The 24,791-nt window shown below is 41.4% G+C and overlaps 1 protein-coding gene across 1 annotated transcript in view; it reads left to right on the plus strand.

The window, feature by feature from the left end:
• The window catches only part of itga9 (integrin, alpha 9), a 48,766-nt gene that overhangs the window by 6,032 nt on the left and 17,943 nt on the right, over positions 1–24,791 (plus strand). Inside the window, exons 5-15 of the mRNA XM_004556046.4 lie at positions 1,263–1,330; positions 4,249–4,378; positions 4,465–4,550; positions 4,634–4,696; positions 5,028–5,165; positions 5,518–5,623; positions 6,916–7,010; positions 7,382–7,472; positions 7,776–7,821; positions 7,956–8,110; positions 10,634–10,794. Coding sequence (XP_004556103.2) covers positions 1,263–1,330; positions 4,249–4,378; positions 4,465–4,550; positions 4,634–4,696; positions 5,028–5,165; positions 5,518–5,623; positions 6,916–7,010; positions 7,382–7,472; positions 7,776–7,821; positions 7,956–8,110; positions 10,634–10,794 — 1,139 coding nt within the window. The remainder of the gene's footprint in view (positions 1–1,262; positions 1,331–4,248; positions 4,379–4,464; positions 4,551–4,633; positions 4,697–5,027; positions 5,166–5,517; positions 5,624–6,915; positions 7,011–7,381; positions 7,473–7,775; positions 7,822–7,955; positions 8,111–10,633; positions 10,795–24,791) is intronic.

Raw genomic sequence — 24,791 nt, forward strand, 5'->3', positions numbered from 1 at the left:
GTTTCAAAGAGAGGCTGCACAGAGGCTTACTATAAGTTAAATATGGAATATTCTGAGCTGTCAATCATGTAAAGGTACGCTTATACACTTATAGTTAAAATGAAAATCAAGGTCTATATAAAAAACTGGTGAGGTCTGACCCATAGAGTGCCAGGGGACACTGAGACGGCAGAACTCAGTGGTGCCACAGCTAGTGAGATACTCTCTAGTTTTTATTTCAGATCCCTTTAATAATTTAACATCCCTTTAGATAATCCACACAGACTGTGGGACTCTGTAAGAGGCCCAGGCTCCCAGGTTTGGAATAACCGGTTTGTTTTGTTCATCCTTTCCCTTTTACATATTTTCACGGCACATTATTTCTGTAGCCAGGAACGTCACTGTAAAAGCCCCACGTCTGCCTCTGATTTCTGATTGGTGTCCTGGCACCGGGGAACGGTAGTGGGCGAGCCCTAAAGTGTGATTTCTCTCCCTCAAGTTCAACTTTGGCAAGAGCCAGCTGCGGCTACGAAAGGACACCCAGTTTGCGAAGCCAAATATACGAGCATTTGACCTGTGGAAGTGCAGAGTTTGTCTTCCGTTTTGCACCACTTAGCCAAAGAAAATTATTTTCACAAAGGTATAGTGCTGGCAAATTTATTGAAGTGGTCTTACGATGCAGATTTTGGCTTAACTTCGCCGAAATCAGGTGCTTTTAAGCAAAGATTTGCTCAAGTTAGAGAAATTCAATTTTGTTATGATTGCAGTAAATCAAATCCATTTGTCCTGCAGGTTGTTTTAGTGCGGGCGCCCGCTACAACACTAAAAATGAAGTTCCATTTGAAAAATAATGTGCTGTAAAGCATTTAATGGCCACTCTTGTAAATGTGTTCTTCACATGTTTTGTTATGTGACTCAGAGCTACTTATGAAAGCCTGGTTTACACCTTAATCATGCTCCCAGGTCAGGAAATCACTTCCTTTGGTGACTCATGTTGCCAGCAGTTGCAGGGAGAGAGGCCAGACACACTTTGCATGGGACCATATTTACAGTGCATTTTGTGCCGATCCAAGCTCAATATTTTCGTAACCTGAGAGCGCATGTGAGAGGTTGTTTCATTGAATGTGGTGTTGCACCCCTTCTTTCAGTCTGCTTTCTGCCCCCAGACTCTTCTTGGATGGGACCGGGACTTTGACTAGCTCCATATGGAATGCAGGAAAAACTCCAGTAAACGCTGGCTCAGGCACACAGTGAAATAATTTGTGGTTTGTTTTCTCTTACAGACTATAAGCAGAAGTATGGGGAAGAGCATGGCTCGTGCCAAGCTGGGATAGCGGGAGTTTTTACGGAGGTCAGTAACAGTGCTTGTTCATCTTTGTGAAGTCCCCCGGTTTCTGTCAGGTTGACACAGAGATAGTGTTTCTTCTCATTGTTTGGTAAATTTCTATATTTCATCGCATCACCACATGTTTAAAAGGCTATTTGAATGATCTTTTTCCCTTCGCTCGCCTCTTTGTCACTTTGATGCCTTGTTTTGTATTGACACGGGATGTCATCCATGATCACGTATAGCCTTCTCAGCAGTAGCATCACATCCTCCTTTATAGAAGACTTTGGTGTGGTCCAAATTCTACACTCAGATAAATATATTTGTATCAAAACCACCAGTGCTCTGCTGACAATTGTAAGCTAATGTTTTCAGAGATAGCAGATAGGTAGGGAAGGATGTGGCGGCCTCACCTGACCTCTGGTGTGGTTCCACGAGATAAAACGTTAAAGAAAATATGAGTTTCCTTTTCTCCGTGGCTTTGATGCTCTTGTCTTGCCTTGCTTTGTATCGACACGATACCATTCATGATCGTGTATTACCTTTGTGTATCTTACAAATACCTATTGTTCTCCCAAACATATCTTTTCTATTCTACCTGAGCTCTCAAAGTGCTTAGTTTCCTACAAATTTATTACCTCTTTCACCCAGTCACACTCACATTCATACAAGCGTTCTTTTCTATACCTTTGTCACATTTGCACACACGCTCCAATTCATCAGAAACAACTTGGGGTTAAGTATTTTGCCCAAGGATACTTCAAGATGCAGACTGGTATAGCTGGGGAATCAATCCACCGGTCTTCCGGATGCTGCACTTTCACACAGCTGCCCCATTGAACTGAGTCAGTGAAGCGCCTGAGTGGAGTTGGTGAGAGGAAGTGCAAATAGATTAACTCTTACATGCATCTTAGCAGAACTGTAGTGTGACAGGGGAAAAGATGCATTTGAGGGATTCATTAAAAATTGAAAAATGTATTTTGTAACCAGTTTAGGACTCTTGTTTTCAATGCATGTGCAGGATAAGTCTTTCCTGTGAGCCATGTGTTCCTCAAAGGTTCTTTTCATGTCTCAGATTACAGTTAAGCTTAATTTGGAACATACAGTAATGTACAGTAGACCATACATGACTTAAAATGTGTCCTCAGAGCACAGCTGTGGCCCTAGGCTAACAAACATTTTCACTGGCAAGAAATTCATTTCATATCATTTTTGCACTTCTCCTTTATTTTAGCTATGCAAAATATTATTTTAGCATCTGCGTAGCCTGTTACTATTATTAAACTCTAGTCGTTTTCAGGTTTGCCAGTGTGAGGATTTTCCCATTTACTCCTGTTAGGAAAGGCAAAATAAATTACCTAGAGACCTTTGGATTATGGAAAAAATGTGATGGACATTTTCCACTATTTGCTGCCATCTAACAGGCTTAAATGAATAAATAAACATGAACTCTAAATTTGCGCACTAGCTTTTATATATACACACGAATGACTCAAACACAGTCAAACCACATGCAGAACACATGGCTTTGTTTTTTTTTTAAAAGTTTGTTCTTTCATTTATACTGCACATTAGGGGTCCTGTAATATTTTGGATAACTATGAAAAGTGAAATGTTTATATTACTACATGATAAATATGTGAGTTTTGGCAATTTAAAACTTTAGAAAGACACAGAAGAAGGCCTAGAATGTACCTGATTATCGATTTTAAATTGAATTCATTTGCACACACACACACACACACACACACACACACACACACACACACACACACACACACACACACACACACGCAAATACACAATAACAAGCAATATCCGTATTGTCAGTTCTCAAAAACATCACATGCTTCAGATTCTTAGATGTGTGTTCCAGAGCCACATTGCAGAGCCTCAGATTCACAGATGGTTTCGGGGATCTTTCCGTTGTTCAAGTAAACCCCAATGTAAAATCGCCATAGATAAACTTCAAAGACCCCTACAGGTGGCGAGCCTTCAGTGGAACTAAAGATTTTAGTGTATGTGACATGCTTTTGTCCAACTCATGGGGATGGAGAGGAGGATGCGATTAACTGCTTCTGTTTGCGCACTTTGTATTTAAGAGTTATTGCAACAAGAGTGACTCCTTGGTTAAATAATTTGGATAAAAGGCAGCTATCTGCACCTCACGGGAGAGCTGGGTAATAATACCATGCTGAATGATACCACGTTAAATAATTTGGATAAAAAGCAGCTATCTGCTGCTCATAGGAGAGCTCTAAGTGACACCATGTTGGTTTCCACAATGAACCTAGTGTTTCCAAACCAAAGAGACTTCATCATCAAACCCTTTTTTTTTCACGAATGACCGACCTGAGTGTGGATCTGTTAAAGTGTTTGAACCCCCTACAAAGAATGTGAAGAATTTAAAGAAACGGTGTCCAACCGTTAAACCTTTATCCTTGTTTGAACCTTGGTCGGTACGCCTTGTGGTGCCCAGATGTTTGACACCGCAGCACAGAGTGCATGCCGCTGAGTAAGGTCCTGACTGTGTTTTTAATGTTGTTTGCACAAAAGGAGCGCGCTCGGTGCTAACTTCACATCCTCCTTTACAACCGACTCAGGCGTAGTCCAAACAGAGCATTTTTATTGCTGTTCCGTTGTCAGCTTAAATATCCGTGAACCGTTACAAGAAAAATCTTTGAGCAACTTCATTTCACAGCTTTTAGATTTCCTTCAAGGGAGGAAAGTCTCCATCGCAGCAAGGAAAGCTGATACTGCTGCATGTGTGTTTAAGGACAGATAGTGAAAACCATTCTGTGGCTGTTGGTTAACCAGATGTTCACCCGACAGCGTTTTCCTTTTTTTTCCTCCCCCTCTCTGCAGCAGGCTATTGCAGTGCACACAGGGGGTGAATCCCTGCCACTTTTATCTGCATGAATATGCGGCTGTCTCATTTTCAGGAGCTGGTGGTAATGGGGGCACCGGGGTCATACTACTGGACTGGGACGGTCAAGGTGTACAACCTGACTTCTGACTCCTTCTATAGCCTGAACAAAGACAACATTGACTCCCACAGATACAGCTACCTTGGTGAGAGCAGGTTAATGAGAATATAATGTTAAATGACATACATCAGGACAGAGGCGGCTGCAACAAATTATTGTCTCTGTCTCCAGGCTATGCTGTGACTGCTGGACACTTCTCCTCTCCTAATGTAATAGACATCGCTGCAGGGGCTCCTCAGCACAGCAGCAGCGGAAAAGTAGTGCTTTCATCTTCATTTTCAGCCATTCGAAGTCCTTTTGTGTCGGTTGCTGAAGTGATTCTGTTTTTTTGTTTTTTCAGGTTTATATTTTTAAAATTGATGGTGCATCTTTGGTGAAGAGTTTTCAAGCCTCAGGGAAAATGGTATGAGCATGAATGTGTGGTCCCAGTGTGCCTGAGGAATCATTGACTCTTCCAGACACACTGCTCTAACTGTTTTGTTGCCAGAAATACACTGTTTGAAAAAGAAAGGAGCACGCTTGCCACAAACTACAGCCGGGGGGGGGGGCTAATGTTTTTCATTCAGAGTAACTAAAAGAAATTCGAGGCAGCTTGAAGCTGTGTTGTTATTCCTTTAATATTGGTCCATAAAAGCAGAAATAATCCTGTTTAGATGTGAGCTGTGTGTGAAATGAATGAACCGTTCGTGTTTCTGTGATCTGACCCATTGCTTTGTGGCTCACCTTGGTTCCAGATGGGCTCTTACTTTGGCTCCTCATTGTGTGCAGTTGATCTGAACCAGGACGGCCTGTCGGACCTGCTGGTGGGGGCACCAATGCACAGCCAGCTCAGGGATGAGGGCCAGGTGTCTGTGTACCTCAGCAGAGGGAACGTGAGTGGAAACTGGAGTCAGCAGGAACATGAGAGCATAGCTTGCAGACTTGTTTTATTATATTTCCATTATTATTTCCTGACTGTGGTTATCATATAATAAACAGTGGAGTGGAGTGGGGTGAGATTCAGCAGTGGTGTTATTTAACCGCTCCTGTTTGTACACTGTATGTGTAAGCGTTATTGCAACAAGAGCGACTTCTTGGTTAAGTCATTTGGGTGAAAGGCTGCTATCTGCAGTGGTGGCCAATTAATTTAATCAAATAAAAGCTGCAATTGTGTAACTGCAGCTTTCTTTTTTTCCTCTGCTGGATCTGGATATAAATTATTCTCTTGCCTGATTTTGTTTTTAGGGGGTCATGGAAGAGGATGGCGTGTTGACTGGCGATAGCGCTTTCAATGCACACTTCGGAGAATGCATTGCCGCAATCGGAGACATAGATGACGACGGCTATCAAGGTCGGTGCAAAGCAATGTTTTTAAAGCTTTCTGCTTTGCAAATGAAAGATTTAATTATATGAAGCTTTTAGGTGAGCCTCAACGGCATGTGAAGCTGTAAACGAAAGAGAAACTTCACATCTGGGGTTTGTTTTGTTTTGTTTTTATAAAAATCTTTCATAGTCTTTTTAATGCTTAAACAATAGCTCAGAGGCTCAACCAAAGAAGACATATCTGACCTCTCATCTGTCACTGCTGACAGATCAGAGCAAAGCTGTGGCCTTACAAAATTCTCCAGTGGACCATTAATCTGCAGTTTGAAGAATGACAAACACATAGTGGCAGCGGTGCAGTTACACTGACATTGCCCTGATGTCATGAAACAAAGCCTTTTCCCCTGTCATGTAAAGGATAATGAAGTCACACTGTTTATACTCTTCCCTTCAGCTCACAAGCGAGCAATGGTCGCCCAGTAGGTGCGACAAAACCCCTCATTTCCACACACATTTTTTTTATTAATATGCTGTGGCAAGTAGAGAGTACTGCCCTCTCTTACCCTTTTGGGTACGGAGTCCCAAACCGAATGACCCACACGCACGCAGACATACATTTATTCTGTCTGCTCTTCCCTCGCTTGGCTCCGATCTGAAGGGCTCCACTTGGCTTCTATCTCCAACTCCAAGCTGGAAGCTTCTGCCTGCCTGGTTTCATCTCCGTGTGAGATATGCCCAGAGGCTTGCAGCCTGGCACAGCATGTGTGAGTCTGCCGAGAAAGATGGCAGCTGGGAAGCATAACTCATCTTGTAACTCGTCACTCACTCGCCACAGACACACTCGCTGCCTGGCGGGCGATTATTTACAACCTAACTGCTGCCATTTAATTAGCAAGAACTACTGTAGACTCACACTGACGACTTCAAGACTTGAATTCAATCTCTGTAATGCTTCCTTAAAAATTCTTTTACCATTTCTACATCGCTGTGCTGCACCACATGGCGTAGAGGTGTTTTGGTTTGTAAAAGCAAGTTTATATCTGATTTTCTGCTGAAAAGGGCTAATGGGAGGGTGTTTCAGTGCTTGCCAGCACTTTATAGCCTTGTTTCCACTTTCTCAGAGGTCGCACAAGTTTTATGGCCACTAACAACACTTAATTGTCTATCATGAGTCTTACAGTTAAAGCTTGTTTCCCAGGCACTGGCTAGCAGAAAGTAAACAGATGATTAATGAAAGCTTTTGTGCACTCATTCAGTTATTTATGTCTTCATTCATTTATTTTCACAGAAACACTTCTTGTGCATTCTTTGTCTCCTCAGATGTAGCCATAGGAGCGCCCAAAGAGGATGAGTATGGAGGAGCGGTTTATATCTACCATGGGGACGCCACAGGAATAACCAAAAAATACTCAATGGTAAGGACTCGCAAATATAATTTGCTCTGATGTGAAGCAGCATCGTTGTGTGACCTGCTTTCTCCTCATCTCCAGATTAATTAGCTTCTTTACAGCCTGATCAATGCATGGTAATGAAAACACATACTGAATGTGTGCATGTGAGCAATATGTGTAGGTTTCACAATACTTTTAGACCCAGAAATAAGACACAGTCGTTTCCTCATGGGCTTGACGGTGGCGTATTTACCCAACCCTCATGAATCACAGCTATAGACCTGTTAGGAAAGGTTCATTTAAGTATAACAAAAACAAAAACAAAAAACAGAAGTGCTCATTTTTTCCTTGTTGGCTCACGTGTGTTATTTAAAGGCTGGTATCATGTGTTACAGAAACTGTCTGGGCGCAGCGTAAACCCTGGTCTGCAGATGTTTGGCCAGTCCATCTCTGGCAATGTGGACATGGACGGTAATGGATACGCAGGTATGGTCATAACAGAGCTTTTCAGCAACACGAGAACATCAAAGCAAAATGAGAAACATAAAGTGAAAAAGGATGACATTTTTAAATATTTATCATGGATTTATCCTGTTATTGTCACGCAGTAACAGTTTCAGACTTGTGACTGAGGCATCTTGTTTACTGCATTCCACAGCTGACATGCAGACTGAGACAGCGTGACAATTAAAGAGCTCTGTGCATTGTTGTGGATTTGCAGGTGTCAAAAGCGCTGTCAGCATATGTTGCATTAATGCCATATCTTCTTTATGTTTTATTGCCTTGCAGATGTTACTATCGGAGCTTTCATGGCGGATAGCGTGGTGCTCCTGAGGTGAGTAATGGGATAATTCTCTCTGACATGGCAATATTTGTGAGAAGCAGAGTGCCACTTTATCCTACTTCAGAGTCATTTTAATGGTCAGTCTATCCCACACTGTGTTCCTGTGCTGGAATCTGTGGTCGTAGGTCGCGGCCTGTGATTACAGTGGATGTCTCCATCTTCTTGCCTGTCTCTATCAACATAACTGTGCCACAGTGCCACGAGGGCCAGCAGAACTTGAACTGCTTCAACGTCACAGTCTGCATGCGTTTCAGAGGAAGACAGCTACCTGGACAAATAGGTAATGATGTGATGAAGCATGCACAGCTGCCGCTCCTTTCCATAGATGATTTAACCTGGACAGTAAGGTAGATAAGGAAAGAGATCCATGTGAAGGTTAATAGTCTCCTCACGTCTGTACACAAAGAATGAGAGGTGCTTAGCTTAGCCTAAAGAATGTGAGCACTACTGTAGTCAGTGTAAAAAACAAAAAAGTCTGCAAAGCCAAATGTCATAAAAATATAAAATTGTGGTTTTAAGGGAGTTATGTGCCAAAGTAATATCAGTATTTTGTTGTTGCTTAGTGACGACCGTTTCACATCCCTGCAGATATGTTCTTATCACTGCGAAAGTGAAATTCACATTCGTCAATGCAAATATGGAACGCTGATTAAAATGACGATGCTGATCACCACACAGCAAGAGATCGTTCTGTATTTTGGTCACATCGATTTTGCCCCAGCTTCACCTGTTTAGGCTTTTTTATTTCCATCCAGAGATCACAATTTTGTGTTATTATCTCAACATTTTGAGTTAGGTATCTCATAATTTCAGTCAGTAAGTTGAAATTTCGAGTTATCGTCTCCAAACTTTGAGTTATTATCTCAAATTTTAAAGTTTTGTATCTCAAAATGTTGATTTGCTCAGGAGTTTAAGTCAGTAAGTCAAAATTTTTAGATACCTAACCTGAAATCTTGAGATAAATTGAAATGTTAACATAATAATTTGAAATGTTATGATTGTAACTCAAAACTTTCAGATACCTAACTAGAGATTTTGATATACAAACTCAAAGTTTTGGGATAATAACCTGACATTTAGACTTATGAATGGCAAAGAAAAACGTTCAGCAGCAAAAACAAGCTTTCAAATTTTCCAGGAGAGCAAATCTGGAGAACATTAACTTTGTTGGAGGCAAGTATTTACTTAGAAGCACAGACTTTGTATGGTATGGTACAAGTATGTTCCTGGTTACCTCTGCCAGCCTCATTCCCGGCTGGCAGACGTTCTGGGTTATCAATTGAATCCAACTGAATGCCGTTCACGACAGTAACACACGCTTCAAGCAGAAGCTCCAGCCCTCCATTCCAGACCTAACCATAACCTTAACCCTATCACGTAAAGTTTTCCAAAGCAATTCATGATCAGAGCGTAAAAGATATTTACATGTATAGATTCACTCCATCCAGCTCTCATGCCTCCGAACACGCAACATACCTACGATTTGTCACATGCTATTCATCCCACATGTTAGATGAGAACGTGTTGGTCAGTAGCATCACATGACGCACAACCACATTACAACTTTGTCAGTTGATCTCTGCAGAGAGGGGATAACATCACACAAATTTCCAAACCACACCTACTCCTAAGACAGGAAGTGTTTACCACTTTATACCACACATTACATACCATCATGTAATGTCTTATCTTTTTGAGTTAGAGCATCACATCCATTGGCCGAGGCTGAGTGTCACTATGGCTTATGACTTACCCTTCAACATTTGCTAACTGGCTGTTGGGTGGGGTGACTGTTGACGGCTGAGGTGCAGTCCTGTTCCAGTGTTTGGGTGTAGTCATTTACAGCCCCCCCCCCCCGGGGAACAGGAAGCCTGCCGTTACATAATGAATATGTCCTGGCTCGCAGGAATAAAGCCTCTCTGTTTATTCGTCTGGCGAAACACCATGGAAAGTGCAGCACCGTGTGTTTGGTGACTCCTATAACGAAACTTTCATTCGCCTCCTCTGGAGTGAGGTCATGGCGTCCCCTCTGCTGGACGATGGAAACAGTAGGCTTTGGTCCGACTTGGGTGTGCTTGCCACCCCGCCCACTCTTTTACCAGTATGACACCGTCTTCACGAAACTACTAGAGAATGAAGTTGATTCATTGAGAGGAAGGGATTTAAAAGGGCAAAGAAACAGAAACACTGGTGATGTCAGGTTACGATTTCAAAACAGATTTGACGTTGTTCTGTGTCTCAAAGCCAGGTGTGGAATCAGCAGGAAAACTATTACTAGGTTTTCTTTCATAATAAGATTAGTACCGTCCCACCAGCTGGAAAATTCAACATTTTTTCATTAATTCTTATGTCAGTTGACTGTAAACTCTTGAAATATCATCACAAAAGCCTGTTAACATGAGTCGACACTAATAAAAGACCTTCCAATTAATATCTTCCGGCTTGTGGATGAAAAATTGAACGTTCAAAATCTAAATCGTGACTGATGAGATTCCTGATTTCTTCAGTGGCGGTGCTTAGTCAGGCTCTATCACAGGAGCAAGCCATTTTTCCAAATCACATTAAATCTACTGAAACAACATTGAACAAAGTGCTGTTGTTAAGCTAAAGCACCATCATATAATTTAACCAAAAAATGTTCCCATCTTCCCTCTTACTTGTCTTAATTTCACTGCAATAAACATTTTTCTTTCTTTCTCATGTCTTAATGGCAGTTACCAGAAAACCAAACCCTGCATACTTCTGGTTTTTCTATTTATCGTCAGCTGATGCTATGTTTACAGTGTTTTCTGCCTCCTCTCAGAGTTCCTGTATAACTTGACGGCTGATGTGGAAAAGCGCCTGAAAGGCCAGCCTTCCAGGGTCTACTTTGCTCAGAGTGGATCTCAGATCAGCCAAATGAGCCACCAGCTCAGCCTGGACATCAACCGAGAGGAGTGCCAGCGCTACACCGCCTACGTTAAGGTAAGTTTGGGTTGTATGTGTGGTCCTGCTGCTGGTTGTGTTTGGATTGGGCAGTCCACTTGCTCTTTGTGTCCTCGGCTGATCTCTGTTACGTTCCCATGACCCTGAACACTCCCACCATGTAGTGTTGATTTGTGATATGAGTGATTTGCTTTTGTGGCCTATTTTTCCTCTGTCTTTATTTATTTATGTAGTTTTCGGTTAGGCCATCAATGTCCACACATTTCCAGCTAAAATGTTTGCACAGACCGAACAAAAAAAAGAGAAAAAGAAATAATAAAGTGTCAAGATAAAGTAATAAAGTGAGGGTCATCACATGCCTCTTCTTAGTGAGAGAATTTACTGCTGTAGCTTAAGGCCACGGATCAACGGGCATCTGCGGGGAAGCTATTTGTGTCACCCTGCTGGGTTAGGTTAAAGGTAACAGTCAGTCGCTTGATGGTTCCTGAAACCATGCGGCTCAAGTGTGTGTCTACAGAAACTGACAGAAACAGGAAACAGAGTCTCCTTTGTCATCGCATAGTCCCGTTATTGTGTTCCCATGTGATTTAGTCTCACATCCACAAAGAGGGTCCTCATCCTGAGGGCACCATCCATGTTTCACCTCCACTAATACGGAGGCCCACTGCAGGCCTGTAAATTTCACTGGCGCTCTTAATGGTGCTCTCCAGGCGTTTTCTCTGTGGGAGGCCGAGCTGCCAACTGAGGGAGGTTGTCATTACCACGCTTTCCTCTCATTCTTTTAACTAGTCAGACTGTAATGAGCGTACAGCACACCGAAGAGTTGTAGCAGCAAGACTTTCGTCTTTTTTCCAAAGAAAGCCTTATCACAGTTATCAGGGTTTACTCAGCGAAGTGAGCCCAGTGTTTATCCAAGCTCTTCAGAAAGCCTGTATAGTTTAGCAAACAGGAGAATCTTAACATTTCAAACTAAAATTTCACTTGTCCTCAACCAAGGTTCAGCACACATAACATTAACAGGAGTCATAAAATAGTGTTTCTGCCCAGACTGAGTCTGACATTTACCTTCTTGTGGGTGGGCGACTGCATCATCACTCAGTTCTAACCTAAGGCTGTCACTTATCTCTGCCATCTCTCAGCTGTTACACAAACACACTTGTAGTGTAAGTGCCATCCATCAGGCCAGATGTTGCTTCAAGGACGGCGTCTATTTTGCAGCTCTCAGCGAATTAAAGGCGCTGTATAAAAACTGCACTTTGATGTTGGTCTGATCACAGCATTAGCAGTCTTTCCGGGGACCAGACTAGCTGCTTCCACCTGTTTCCACCTGTTTAAATGTCTTCTGGTTCTAGCATTGCACAAAGAGTGGTATTGTTCTGCTCTTCTAACTCCTGCCCAGAGGACAAATCATTTTCATGCTTTAATATCTTAATGTTTGGCAAATATTTAACTTTGTAGATGGAGAGTGTATTTTGGGGTAACATATGGTGCATTTGGATTGGCTTGACTGAGGTGTAAAAGGACTTCCACTCTTTGGTTTGTTTATTTATTTATAGATTTTATGAATATGGCCTCAGATTCCACCTGCCTGGTTGCAAAACACACAAGAGAAACCCCCGAAGTTATCCAAAGGTGAAAAGCCACACAGGACTGTGAAGGTGTGGTGCACAAATTGCAACCTAGCTAGACTGTTTACAGGCTAAATGACCTTAAATATGTATAAAAAGTAAAGGGGCCCACGGATTAGAACTTAGCGTGGTAACTATCTGTCATGAGTTTTTGTCATCATACATTATATGTTTGGGAGAAGAGCTAAAGAATCACCATAATCAGAGGTGATCTGGCTCCGCTCTCACAGAGGGTCTAGTGTGCTTGACCAATCGCATCGTTTATCTTACTCATGTGTCTGCCCACATGAGCCAATCCTCCCATTCCCTAGAAGAGGTATGCTAATGGAAACCAGCTGGTTCCTCAACTGTATCCTCGGTGGTGGAGGGTTTGCGCGCCCCCACCCTTCTTTCAGCTTAAACGTACAGTAAAAACACAAGAGTGAGACTAGCGTCACAGCAGGGTGCTGGGCTGCTGTTGTGTCAACTGGAACTGCACGCTGGTGCTCCTGATGGAAAACCTTCAGGTTGGGGTTGGCTGCTCAAGCCCTGATGCATGAGAGCCGATGGAAGCAGGCCCCGAGTTATTCCGAGATACACTCACGTTTAGAGCTGCTGACCATGTGCTGAAGCCATTTATTGACTTTATACATCAAATTCCTTTAAATGAGCTCAGAAACTGAATAATACACTGTTAAAGTTGTCTTAGTTCCACATAATGTGCATGAAGCACACACGTTCAGCTTTGACCATCTGAAGTCAAGTAAAGTTTAAAAAAAGCTGGACATAGTGTGTTCAATAAATCATGACATGCTGAGAACACAGGAGCATAACAAGAGTTCTTCAGAGGGTGCAGAGTACAGAAGCAAATAGTTCAGTGTCTAACTTGTTCAAGCATAATTCCTCTTACTTTCAATTTGATCATTTTAAACATGTTTTCATTGGCATCAGTAACAACATACCAGCCCCTCAGATGGCCTTTGTTTGGTTATTTTTAGCTAAATAAACTCCATCCTGACTTTTGCTGGAGTTGTACCTCACATTTAGGGAGGGAAATCAGCCATGATGACTGATGAGTGATTGAAAGTTCACATGACCAGAGGTTCTGTGCATGAGCTGGAAATGATTCATTTAACAAGCAAACCACCAACTTTTAGTAGAAATTCTTCAGTTTGATGTTCAATTATGTTCACTTGGTACATTACATTTGCTGCACAAAGTCTCAGCCTATTGTGACAGACAGAGTCCAAGTAGTAAAATAGCTTGAATAGCTTGTTTGGAGTGTTATTCACAAATGGACACCCACACATTTAACCTTTGTAACAAGAATAAGTGCAAATGCTTGGGAAACAGGTATGTTTCTTCATTCAGATACATTAAAAAGCAAGACAAACACATCTGCTCCCTTCAAACCATGGGTTTCTCATTTTGGTGTCTTGCTTCTTTTTCAACCCAAAGGAACCAGTTTTGAATTGCTAGGGTAGCAGTGCTAGCTTGTAGCATCCACTAGCAGTACAGGAAAAACAGGACTAAACAGTGTAAAAACAGAGTTTGCACAATTCTAATGAGGTTGAAAGTCAATGCTTGGTATGACCACATTTATTCTTTAACTCAGCCTGAACTTATGAAGACTAAAAACTAAAAAAGATTTAAAAAGTAGTCTTCAAGAAGCCATTCAAAGCTCTTTGGATGTTGGGTGTTGCTTTTGTTCTGTTCTCCCACATTGCTTCAATAATGTTGAGGTCCAGTCACTGGGGAGGCCAATCAATGACTGACAGTCCACCACTGTGTGTTGTTCTATCGAGGTATACCCTTTACTGCTTTTGGCAGTGTGATGTGTTGCCACTGATTTCCAGTCCAGCTCTTTTGTAGTTTGGAATTGACATAGCCATTTTTCTCTGCTTCCCTTACTGAAGAATGGCTTGTTGACAGTCAATTTTCGACTAAGACCATTTCTGATAAACCTTCAGTGAACAGTAGATCGATCAACTGAAGGATCAGATGACATCCTGTGTCGGGTTCTCTGTTAATGTTTTTAAACAACATGACTTTTGGATACTATTCATGTGCTGTAGTTAGTCTTTTGTTTTTGTTTTTTACACCATGCCAAGATATGCTAAGTTTTTGGCTAATAGCTCTTTGGGAATCACATTGTTGGTGGAATTATGCGATTTTATTCCTGTTATCTTTCATAGAATCAACTAAGGAGATGGAAGCAAGTTGTGTTTTTTCAACAGGCTGCTAGTAACAAAGTCCCTAAAGATACAATTTAAAATTGTTTGTTTGCTAAATTGTCTGTTATGTATTCATCCCTTGATTTGGGTGCTTCTTTTATGCTTGAATGATTCACAAATCAGCGTTAAGTGGTTCAACAAACAAACAGAAAAGAAAAAATATTCTTCTCAAAATGGTCAGCTAGAAAACCAAAACGATTGTCGGGTTTCCAGCCACCCTGCGACCCTGATAAGGATGAAAAGAATGGGTGGATGAATAGATGGATGATTTTATCACCAACATCATTAAGATATGACATTTGTAAACCACAAATATCTGTACAAAATGTCAGGACATGCATATCTTTGTAAAACATGATGGGTTAATCAATTCCTATTATCATTTAAGAAAGTACTAAACTCATGCATGCTGTGAATACATGTCTTTGTTGAATGGAAGCCATCAGTGCCCATCGGTTGTGTTAAATAGTGTTTGGCTATACACAAGTGGCTTTGATTCATTGATTGTTTTAATATATGAGTTTAATTATTCCATTGTTATATTTTGTGCAGTTCTTCACTGTTTAAATCGTTGGCTGTATATCCATCATCATGCATGTTTTTACTCCAGCAGTCCCATTACTGTTGAGCACACGTGAGCCTTGAAATCATGCCAAAAGTCAGCTCCATTTGTGGTCATGAGTGGTTTTGTGTAGCACTGGAGATGCATCACAGGCTCCAAGGAGGAGTTAAAATAGGCAACTAAAGCCCTGCCTGTAACAGTTGTCTGTTTAATTTAGCTTGTAAAGTATCCTGCCTGGCCTCCTCTCCTCTGGCCTATATACACCGTGTCCTACATCTCATGTCCTGCAGTAACATTTGCTCGGCACCACTACAATATTTAAACGTCGGCCAAACTACATTCTTGTGACTGCTTCTATTATTGGGGTATCTAAAGCACGGCCATCTCTCTGTCAAAGCTAAATGCTCCAACGCCCTTTCCGGTCGACTGAATGATAATCCTGACTCTACGGTCGTGTTGTGCGCAGTGACTGTTTAAGGGCAAGTAGATGGACTGATGGTGGTCAGTGAAGTCACAGAATTGAATTAAAAGTCCATTTACCTGCTCGTTAGTGCTGTATCATACGTCATTCATATCTCATTTGGCTAAATTCCAAAGGCCTGTCATTTCAGCAAACAGCCTTTAGGACAACATCGAACGTGAACAGCAGCCAACAAGAATATCATTGATACTGTATGAAAAGCAGTGAAATGTATTAGAGGTTCATTAGTGATCCTGAGTGCAGACTTTGACTTGATGTATTACTTGATGTGCGTGTTTAGTTACTCGGTTTACTTTACTGTATCTGGTTCCAGACACACACTGAAGTGTGGTTTACTAGACATGAGTCTGCATCCTAGAAGACCTGGAAAGTAACAGTACTTGTATATTACACCTTTGGGTGAATGACATCTTACTTAATTCTATTTAACGATAGCAATAAAATCAATGTAAGTCAAAACAATTGTGAAGTCATCTGAACCTACTGTTTGACCCAAGTCTGCTCTTCACAGACAAACACAGTAAGACAAACCAGGAGCTCCTGTGGCTGCATCTCAAAGAGTGTCCAGAAGGACAAAGTCAAAGTTTGGCACATGGAAACTCAGAGCTGCAGCCACACTGCCTGCTTTGTTTGCCCCTTTAAAGTTCAACAGAAATGTGTAATTCCCTTGACACTGGTCTCCTCGTTTCATTTACCTCAGGCCAAGAGAGCTGATACAATGGAAGCATATATCAGGAAAGTAATCAAATCCAGCTGTTCCGCTACACTTGGCAGCAAGTCAAGCACCTATTTATTAAGTATATAATGGAAAAAAAATCAAAAACCACTGAAGCTGTGTGCAGTAACAATAAATCAAGTAGAAATTGTCATAGGCAGCATCATATAAATGATTTCAGCTGAATGATAATAGCATTTACTGAATGCTATAGAAGAGCTGTTCAGGATAATTTTAGCTCAGGGAAATGTTTTCCTCAGGATTTCCCTACATGGCTGTGCCAGTATGAACATTACAGGTCTTCTGCAGGGCTGTTTTGTGAGAGCACAGCCGGCAGACGTTTGTTACCATAAAACAAGTCAGAGTTCTTGTTAATTTCCTTTCATATGTGTGTATGCGAGTTTCAAGCGAGGTATTATTTTTGGGATGGCTGCTTGTTACACTTACTCTGTGTTGTTGCCATAGTAAATCTATCGTTGTTACTCATATCAAGGCGACCAGAGGTTGGGCAGATTTGATGATTTGTTGATTTTGGCAGCTAAGCACGCCGGGCAAAATGCTTCTGCAGTCTTTTGGCCGGGTTACTGCCACATGATGCCACAGCAAGGCTACATAATGGGTGGCCAAGTCTGACCACAATGAACGAGTTTCTCCTGCCATGTTTCCGACTTCACTGCAGAGGAAACATAGATTATGTATTTCGTAAGAGCAGCCTGTGATGCTGTGATACGTCTTAATGACGTTTTTTTTGTTGTTGTTTTTTTAATAACCCAGCAGGTTTGCCATTATTATTTCTCCCTGCCGTTTGCTAATAGTGTCTGTTTACATCTGGTGGCGACAACATTAAATTCCCCTTCCTGTGTAAACAGACAGGATCTGCCACAAAGGAAATGGAACAAATATATACTCAAGACGGTTGTTTATATGCAGCGCAGACTGTAATGTACGTCCATCAGGTGGATTTGATAAACTTGTGTGTGTGTGCTGTGGTCTTATCGCGGCTTTGTCAGAAAACAATGGTTCCAACAATAACAGTGAAGTAAAAATGCCCCAGATTTGAACACAGTGATGAAATCAGCTGCAGGAAACATCTGGAGATGTCCTCTATCACCAGGATGGGATAGACTCAAACGCACTCTCAAACACACTGCTGTTTTAAAAACAGCACATTTTAAGTTGCTCCACCCTGCTGGCATCTCATCCATCAGAGCAATGTTTTCTCCTGGGACTGAAACAGCCCTTTTCAATAAATACCCATTATTACAGTGTGGTGTCTTTTAGGCTGTCGTAACATGATGCCCAAATTAGCAAAACGAATCCTCAGCCTTTTAGCAGTTGTGCTCTTTATTTAATTAAATGCGTAGGAATACAGATAACACGTTTCCTGTTTGTCCGCAAAGGAGATTAATCAGGATCTTGGAGGACGTTAATCTCTCTGTACGTTACCTAATTTTTTTTCATGAATGACGGGACAGACATGACTGAGGGATAGGAAAGGGAGAAAGAAAGATGAAGGAAAAGAAAAACATAAGGGAAGAGAGACAGTGAGAAAGGGCACTTAAAAAGAGAAAGAAGAGAAAAAAAATCTCCTGGATCACCTGTTGAGAGAAAAAAAAAGAAAACAAGCAAAAAACAAACAGAGCAACATACTAAACACAACACCATCACGTTAATCTAGCTAAGTGTAAACAGCAGTAAATACTAAATATTGAATGTTGTTGTGCAGCAAGCAGGACCGACAGCGCACAATGTGCTTGGAAATAGCAGCCAATAAAGGTGTAGTTTATGTCTATGAACAGTGAACACCCGTGTGCACAGCTGTGTGGATCAGCCCGCTTGTATTCAAAAGGTTTCCCCATGTAACGGTCTGCTAGAGGATGTAGACAGCCATAGCCCTGTCCCCCAGGGCATGAAGCAGGCATGGAGGAGATCCAGGCTCCAGACATCCAGAGGCCCCAGAGTGCGAGACCCCAAGGAGGGGCATCCATGCCACCCTCCTGGGAAGAGCTGAGGAGAGCCCCAGATGAGGGGTCACCCAGTAGCCACGGAGCAGAAGCCAGAGGGGGTAGCAGTGGCGTGCCCGCCGGCTCTGCCAGCTGCCAGCTGTGCACAGTAGGCACCCCCGTCCTTCGGCACCCACCAAGGCAAGGGAGCCCAGGCCCATCCAGACCGGGGCCTACGGCAGTAGGACCGCCCAGCCCCACAGGACCCGGGGCAGCCCACCCGACCCCACCGCAGAGGAAACTGTACCCACCCTAACATTCAATCATCTCCCAGACTGCACAAGACAGTAGACACCCAGGTTAAATTTATTTTCCACCTCTCCTGTGACTCAGAGTGGACTCCTGCAAGAAGTTTTTCATAAAGTTTAAACATCAAAAACACATTCTTAATTATATAATTTGTACTAGGTCATTTAAAAATAATTTACTAAAATTAATATCGCTTTTGTAAAGAAAACCAGTTTTCTTTACTAGAAAACTGGTTTTCTTTACAATAACTTCAAGTAAAAAGAAAACACATAACGCAATTAAATGCAGCCTGCTTCTTAAACATATATGCAATTGTTTTACAAATAGAAATGAAAACAGTGCACAGCTCTTAAAAATTGTATGACAATCCATGTAAAATCTTAGGACGAAGCAGGGTTGAGCAAATGGTCAATATAATTTTAACATTACTAACCCCGCCGAGATCAGTCATGGCAGTCTTTATGTTTGCAACCCTGATTGATCGCATATACATCTGTGTGAGTGTTGTGCCAAAGTCTGGATATTATCCAGCTCTAAACACGTCTATAAAGTAGAAACACTTCATGCACTCTTTTAGGGGAAGGGGGCTAACATCTAACAGCAACAATCGAAATATAAACAATAGTTTTTCAAGAATTGTGTAAGAGCCAGCAAATTTTGTAGTTCTCATTGTGACTATCACCTGTATCTGATAGGTTTGTCCGTTTGTCAGCAGCCTTGTTTGAACAATAAAGCATCCAAACTTTTATGTGAACAGTAATACTTGGACTTTTTGTCCATGCTTCTCTCTGTTGTACGTTTAGTGTCATCCCAGAAAGTTGATGCTGTTCATGTGGATGTTGCGCTTTCAGTGCGAGAAATGTTTTGTCAGTCATCCAAGTGAGTTCTTCAGTCTCAATTTTAAAGAGACTGGAGAAGTCACATGGGATTTCCTTACTTTGGTGATGTTGCACGCAAACTGAGTTGCTTTTATAGTTCAGTATCAAACTCCAAAGCATCGAAATGACTGGCTTGGTTGTGCAACACAACCTTCTGCACAGTTCTGGCATATATTGTACAGCTTTCAAATTATTTAATCAATTGTAGCAAAAAAAAAAAAACATGTTAATGTTAATTACAGCTATTTAACACCGTACCAGCATCACCAGCTCACAAAATCCGCTCATGCCTCTCAATATCTCTATTATCGCTCTGTTATCTGCCTCCAGATAATATATCAGATATATAAATGCAAGTAGCCACATTTTAAAACAGTATTTCTTTGTATTATCTCATTTGGATAGAGATAAACTCATATTTATCTTGCTCTCTTTTTCCATATTGTGACTAGCATCACTAATATTCTCCAGTACAGACTTAAAAGCTAGCTAAGGACACACCGTTTGTGTTTCCTTAAAAGGATCTCCTTGGGATTTTTCTTTCCTTTTTTCAGCTAGGTTTGTTTTGCTTCTCAGGACGTGTCCTTGTGGTGACTCTGCACATGTCACTCAGGTTACAATAGACATCAGCCAAGGGATTAAAGATAATCGGACATGATGGTGACAGGAGCTCTGTGCAGAGAAATGAAGAAGTTATACACCAGTACACGTTATTCCATTTTTATTTACTCAGTCAGCTGCTGACTTTCCACTGCATCGCCTTCCAGCTTCCAACATTTCAAGAATGTTGCGAAGTGCTTAAATGAGATGTAGTAGTGATGCTGAAAATAGACCAGAAACAAAAAAAAAAATGTGTTAAGAGTGTCACAGTGTGGGAGCCGAGTAAGGACGAACCGAGATATGAGGGAAAACATCTGTGTATTTATAGGTGGCTGGCTAGATTTCAAATCCAGATATTACTCTAATGCAGCTATAGTTAGCGCTGGCATTAAATCAAGTTGCTGTTGATGGAATGTAGTAAAAATAACACGCTGATGAATTTGGTATGTTTGAGCAGTAAACCAATTCCATCTGCGAATTTCCACAGGGGAAGCGAGGCACCTTTCTCTCCTCCTTTATAAATCCCAGCTGTGGCTTTAACTGTCTGAGGGTCAAATGCTGAATGCCTTCTTCATGATGCATACGAGAGCATAAAAGTTTTCTGTAATTTGTATTTAGGTGAACATTGCTTTAAAAAGCAATAAATTCTCGAATTCTTGAAGGCAAGATCTACAGCTCCTTACCCGTGGGTTTTTTTATTTATTTAGGAGGGAGTTGAATTACTGGAAGTCTGGAGCAAAGAGGTGAGTGTTTCAGGGGAAGTTTTTTTTTTTTTTACTTAGTGAGAGAAGGATTCTGATCAGCATTTTCAAAGCAAATGAATGTTTCCTGTCTCCACGCTGTCATGAAAGCAGCACAAGTATGTCTTGATGCTGTTCGTGATGTGGTTTCACGCATGACAGGACAGATGGTATACGTTTCCTGCCAGTTATGCTATTTATCTGTTTTAGCCTGGAGAAAATACGTGTTTGCTCATGGGAGACGTTACAATGCACCACAGGGTCGCTCAGCCTTGGCTAAAGGATAGGATTTGGATCATTTATGTTTTCACAGAAAATTTGCGCTCAGGATTCAGTGTTCTGTTTGTTAAAACTGTGAGGGTGAAAGCAGGGTTGAAATGAAAGATGATCTAATCTCAGGGCAAATTTGTCAGGCGTTTGAAATGAGTTTGACAAACTGGACATTGAACATAACATGAACACATGAAATCAAACAAGTGGAGAGTGAGAGTGAACACTTCATGAGTCTAGGACCTTAAAGGTACCACAGATTCTGATGGGACATTTCACTTCTGTTATAATTTTTCCATGTTGTCCAAGTGGCACAGTGACCAGTAGAAGTTTATTTGCTCAGAGGTTCACAGTAGGCCACTCCTGTTTACTGAAAGCACAATTTACTCCTAATTACCAGAACTACACAATCCACACATTAGTTTGTATCATGGACTTAAAAAGCAGGACTATCTCTGTCTCGTTACATAGTTACTTAGAAGATAAGTACGATGAGCTGCTCTTGTGTCATCAGTCTGACGCAAGTTTGGATTTTCTTTCTTTTTGGTGTCAAACAGCTTGTGGACTTGCAGTGTGCGATAAATCATGTTGGTGCCTGAAGCTGGACTCGCATCTGAGAATCGCTGCCTCTACAACTAACATCAGACAGAGTGAAATATTTTCCATTGGTTGGCGTAAACATGGCTCATTTTGAATGGGAACTGTTTTCAAAGGCCTGCTGCATACATTTTGAATGACTGGTAGTCTGGCATTTTCAGATTAGTCTGAATCATTTGGTTTTGGACAGACTGATGGTATTACAGCCCAAGAGCATTTTCTGTTTTGTAAACCATACAGGCCACAAAGAGCATGTTTAGTTTCACAGATTCATATTGTTATTTCAGACGACACGTTTTTGCTCAAAGCTGCCATGCTGACAGTTTTTTTTAAAATCCAATATATCAATGGAAGAATGTAAAAAACAATGCGAAGGGTTCACTTGCAACAAAACTTTATCACCTCAACCTGCAGTTCCCGTCAGCTTTATAGAGCTGTTTCGCTTCAGTTCATTGTTTCGCAGGTAGGACAATGATTTTATTGCTTTGGTTTATTCTCACTGAGACTCATAGTGTTGCTTTTGGCCAGAGTGGGCAGCTTCTTTCTGCTTAAAAGCTTGAAAACCCACCAGTACTCTACCAGTTCCAGCAGACAGAAGTGGCTCATTAAACAGCTACGTTTACAGAGTTTTCCCGCAAGAATTACTGAAGAACAACACAGAGCTGAGACTGAGTGAATATTGGTCTGAATTCAATCAAGTGGGCGCAAACGCAACTACACTATGTGATAAAAATGCGCTGCAACTGTTGCATGGATTAGCTTTTAGGTCTGCCATCTAAAAGGTGACATTTTATTATATTATAATATTTTGTATTGTCGGCCATATGTAGTGACGTCTTTGAAGAAAATGATGTCACTGACTCAGTATCTGGCCAAATGTCAAACACTATAATCACTGTCCTAGCTGACCACAATAGTTAATGGAAAAGGGCACATTTGATTTTCTAGACACCGTGTGATCAGAAACACAACTCAACATCACTCCTAGTAGGTCAGGTCTACTAGATGAGCATTCAACCACCATGTACATCTTCACAGTATCAACTTTTCAGTTTCTTTGGCCTACTCTAAAAATCAATTCATTCTCAAAATAATGCAGAAAACATACAAATTTCCTTTAAAGGAAAATAGAAACTGTGTGACGAGACAATGAGAGAACCATGGTGCCCTCAGGCACAGTTAAAGTAACAAAATTAGAGGAAAGCCACAATAAAAGCTTAATGGTGAGAAACCTCACCGGTCTGCTGTTACTCCCACTGTAAAGTCCTTCACAATGTCCTTGGAGGAAGTTATTTAGATTTTTAAAGAATATCCTGCCTCTGGGAATGACAATTTGAAGAGTTTGGGGGATTTTAGCAGGATGTAAAGGGTGGTTTTTGTGGATGTGAGTGAAGTTCATTGCAGATAAATCAAGTAAGACCTGTCAAATTTGTTATACGGTAAGAGATGTGTGATTTTAATCTCTTCCGGTTTAAGAGTGAAGACTGCTGGTCTGCCTTTTTAAGGAATTATGATGATTCCACAGGTCCAGTCTCTAATCTTTCTGCCATGACACATGCGGATGATTTTCACAGACAGATTGAAGCTGCTCCTATTTGACTCCTCCAAAGGTTTCTAGCAGAAACAACCAGACGACGCTCTTCCCTACTCCCACTCAGTTTGTCATTCCAGGCCTTTCAACATCTGCTAACCTATTCTGAGCAGAGCAGCTGCTGTACTTTGACCTTCTGTCACTAAAACCTTCTGTAATTGTCTTATTTCTAGACTTTTTTAAAGAACACGCTTGGATAAGCTGCGTAAGTGCATGCCTGCCATATGCTGCAGACATTACTATAAATACTTTCAATTTCACGTTGTCTCCTTGTGTCTCAGCATACATCCTTACTCCTAACCTTTAACAGGTTGGATCCATTCATCACATAAGGAGGAAAAAAAGGTTTTTCCATTAAAAAAAAAAGTTCCCTGGCATTTAGCCCTCAAATAAAACGGCCTCAACCTGTAAGTCATCCAAACATCTATTGTCCTTAAAAGGAGTGCTGTATTCACATTTCCCTCCCAAGTTAATAAAGACTTCCCATGACCAGGCTTAAGCTATATGCTTCTGAGGGAATGGTTTGGCTAAGAACGGAGCTCTTCATCTCAGCCAAGCATGAGGCGTTTAAAGTGCAGATCAGAGCCTTTTGCAGTCTGACGTCATCCTCCCCGCACCCACCATGATGGAGCTGCTCCATGAGCATGAATGGGGCAGCTTGGTGCACTGCCATCTTGTTGATCAGATTAACATATGAAAGTCTAGCTCTAGCACTAGAATTTAAGGCTAAGATTAATTCACACGGTAGCCATGTTCATTAAAATCGTGCAAGCTTTGTACTTTATGCTTACGTTATGGGTGTGTGGGAAAAATCCATTCGGGGAGCAGGAATGAATGTCAAGGGAAAAGAGTGGTTGGTAAAGGTGTGAGTTATGCTCTGTTGTGCCAAATAAATGGGTCCTGAGTGTGAACCGGAGCACAGAAATAGTATTTTGGCAGAAGTCTTGTTCCAGAGCGAGGGAGTGTTCAGCTTAACTTGTTTTCTTTCAAAACATGCGGCGTAGCAAGCTGATCTGTGTCCTGTGAATTCAATACATATGAATAATAAACCGGGAAGCACTTGTATCGAGCCTGTTGTAAAAGAAGCAAACTGCTTTAACGTGCCGATTTTTCATCCTACAGCCAATAATTTACAGCTAAGGTGGGTACTGCTGGAAAACAGCTGCCTCCTGCTGAGTTTTGGCATCTCCACAGTATTGACTGGAACCTTTAATGAGTAATTTTGCCCCAGAGATGATCAAAAGTTTCAGACTTCTGTTCAGTGACGGTGCAGAATATTTCGCCTTTTTATTGGCAGTTCTCTCTCCAGAGATGGATTTTTTTTCACATGGTTTAAATCTGTATGGGAAATTTTAAAAAATCACTACAGCATCCACAGACCGAGACCAGGAGATAGAAAGGGACAAAAATATTTTTAGTCCAACAGAAACAGATATTGCATATAATGAGCCATATAATGAGGATTTGTGTGGTAGCCATTGATGATTACAATGCTAGACCCTGTTTCTG

Source organism: Maylandia zebra, linkage group LG13 (assembly GCF_041146795.1).
Source record: "Maylandia zebra isolate NMK-2024a linkage group LG13, Mzebra_GT3a, whole genome shotgun sequence".
In the NCBI taxonomy this organism is placed as follows: Eukaryota; Metazoa; Chordata; class Actinopteri; order Cichliformes; family Cichlidae; genus Maylandia; species Maylandia zebra.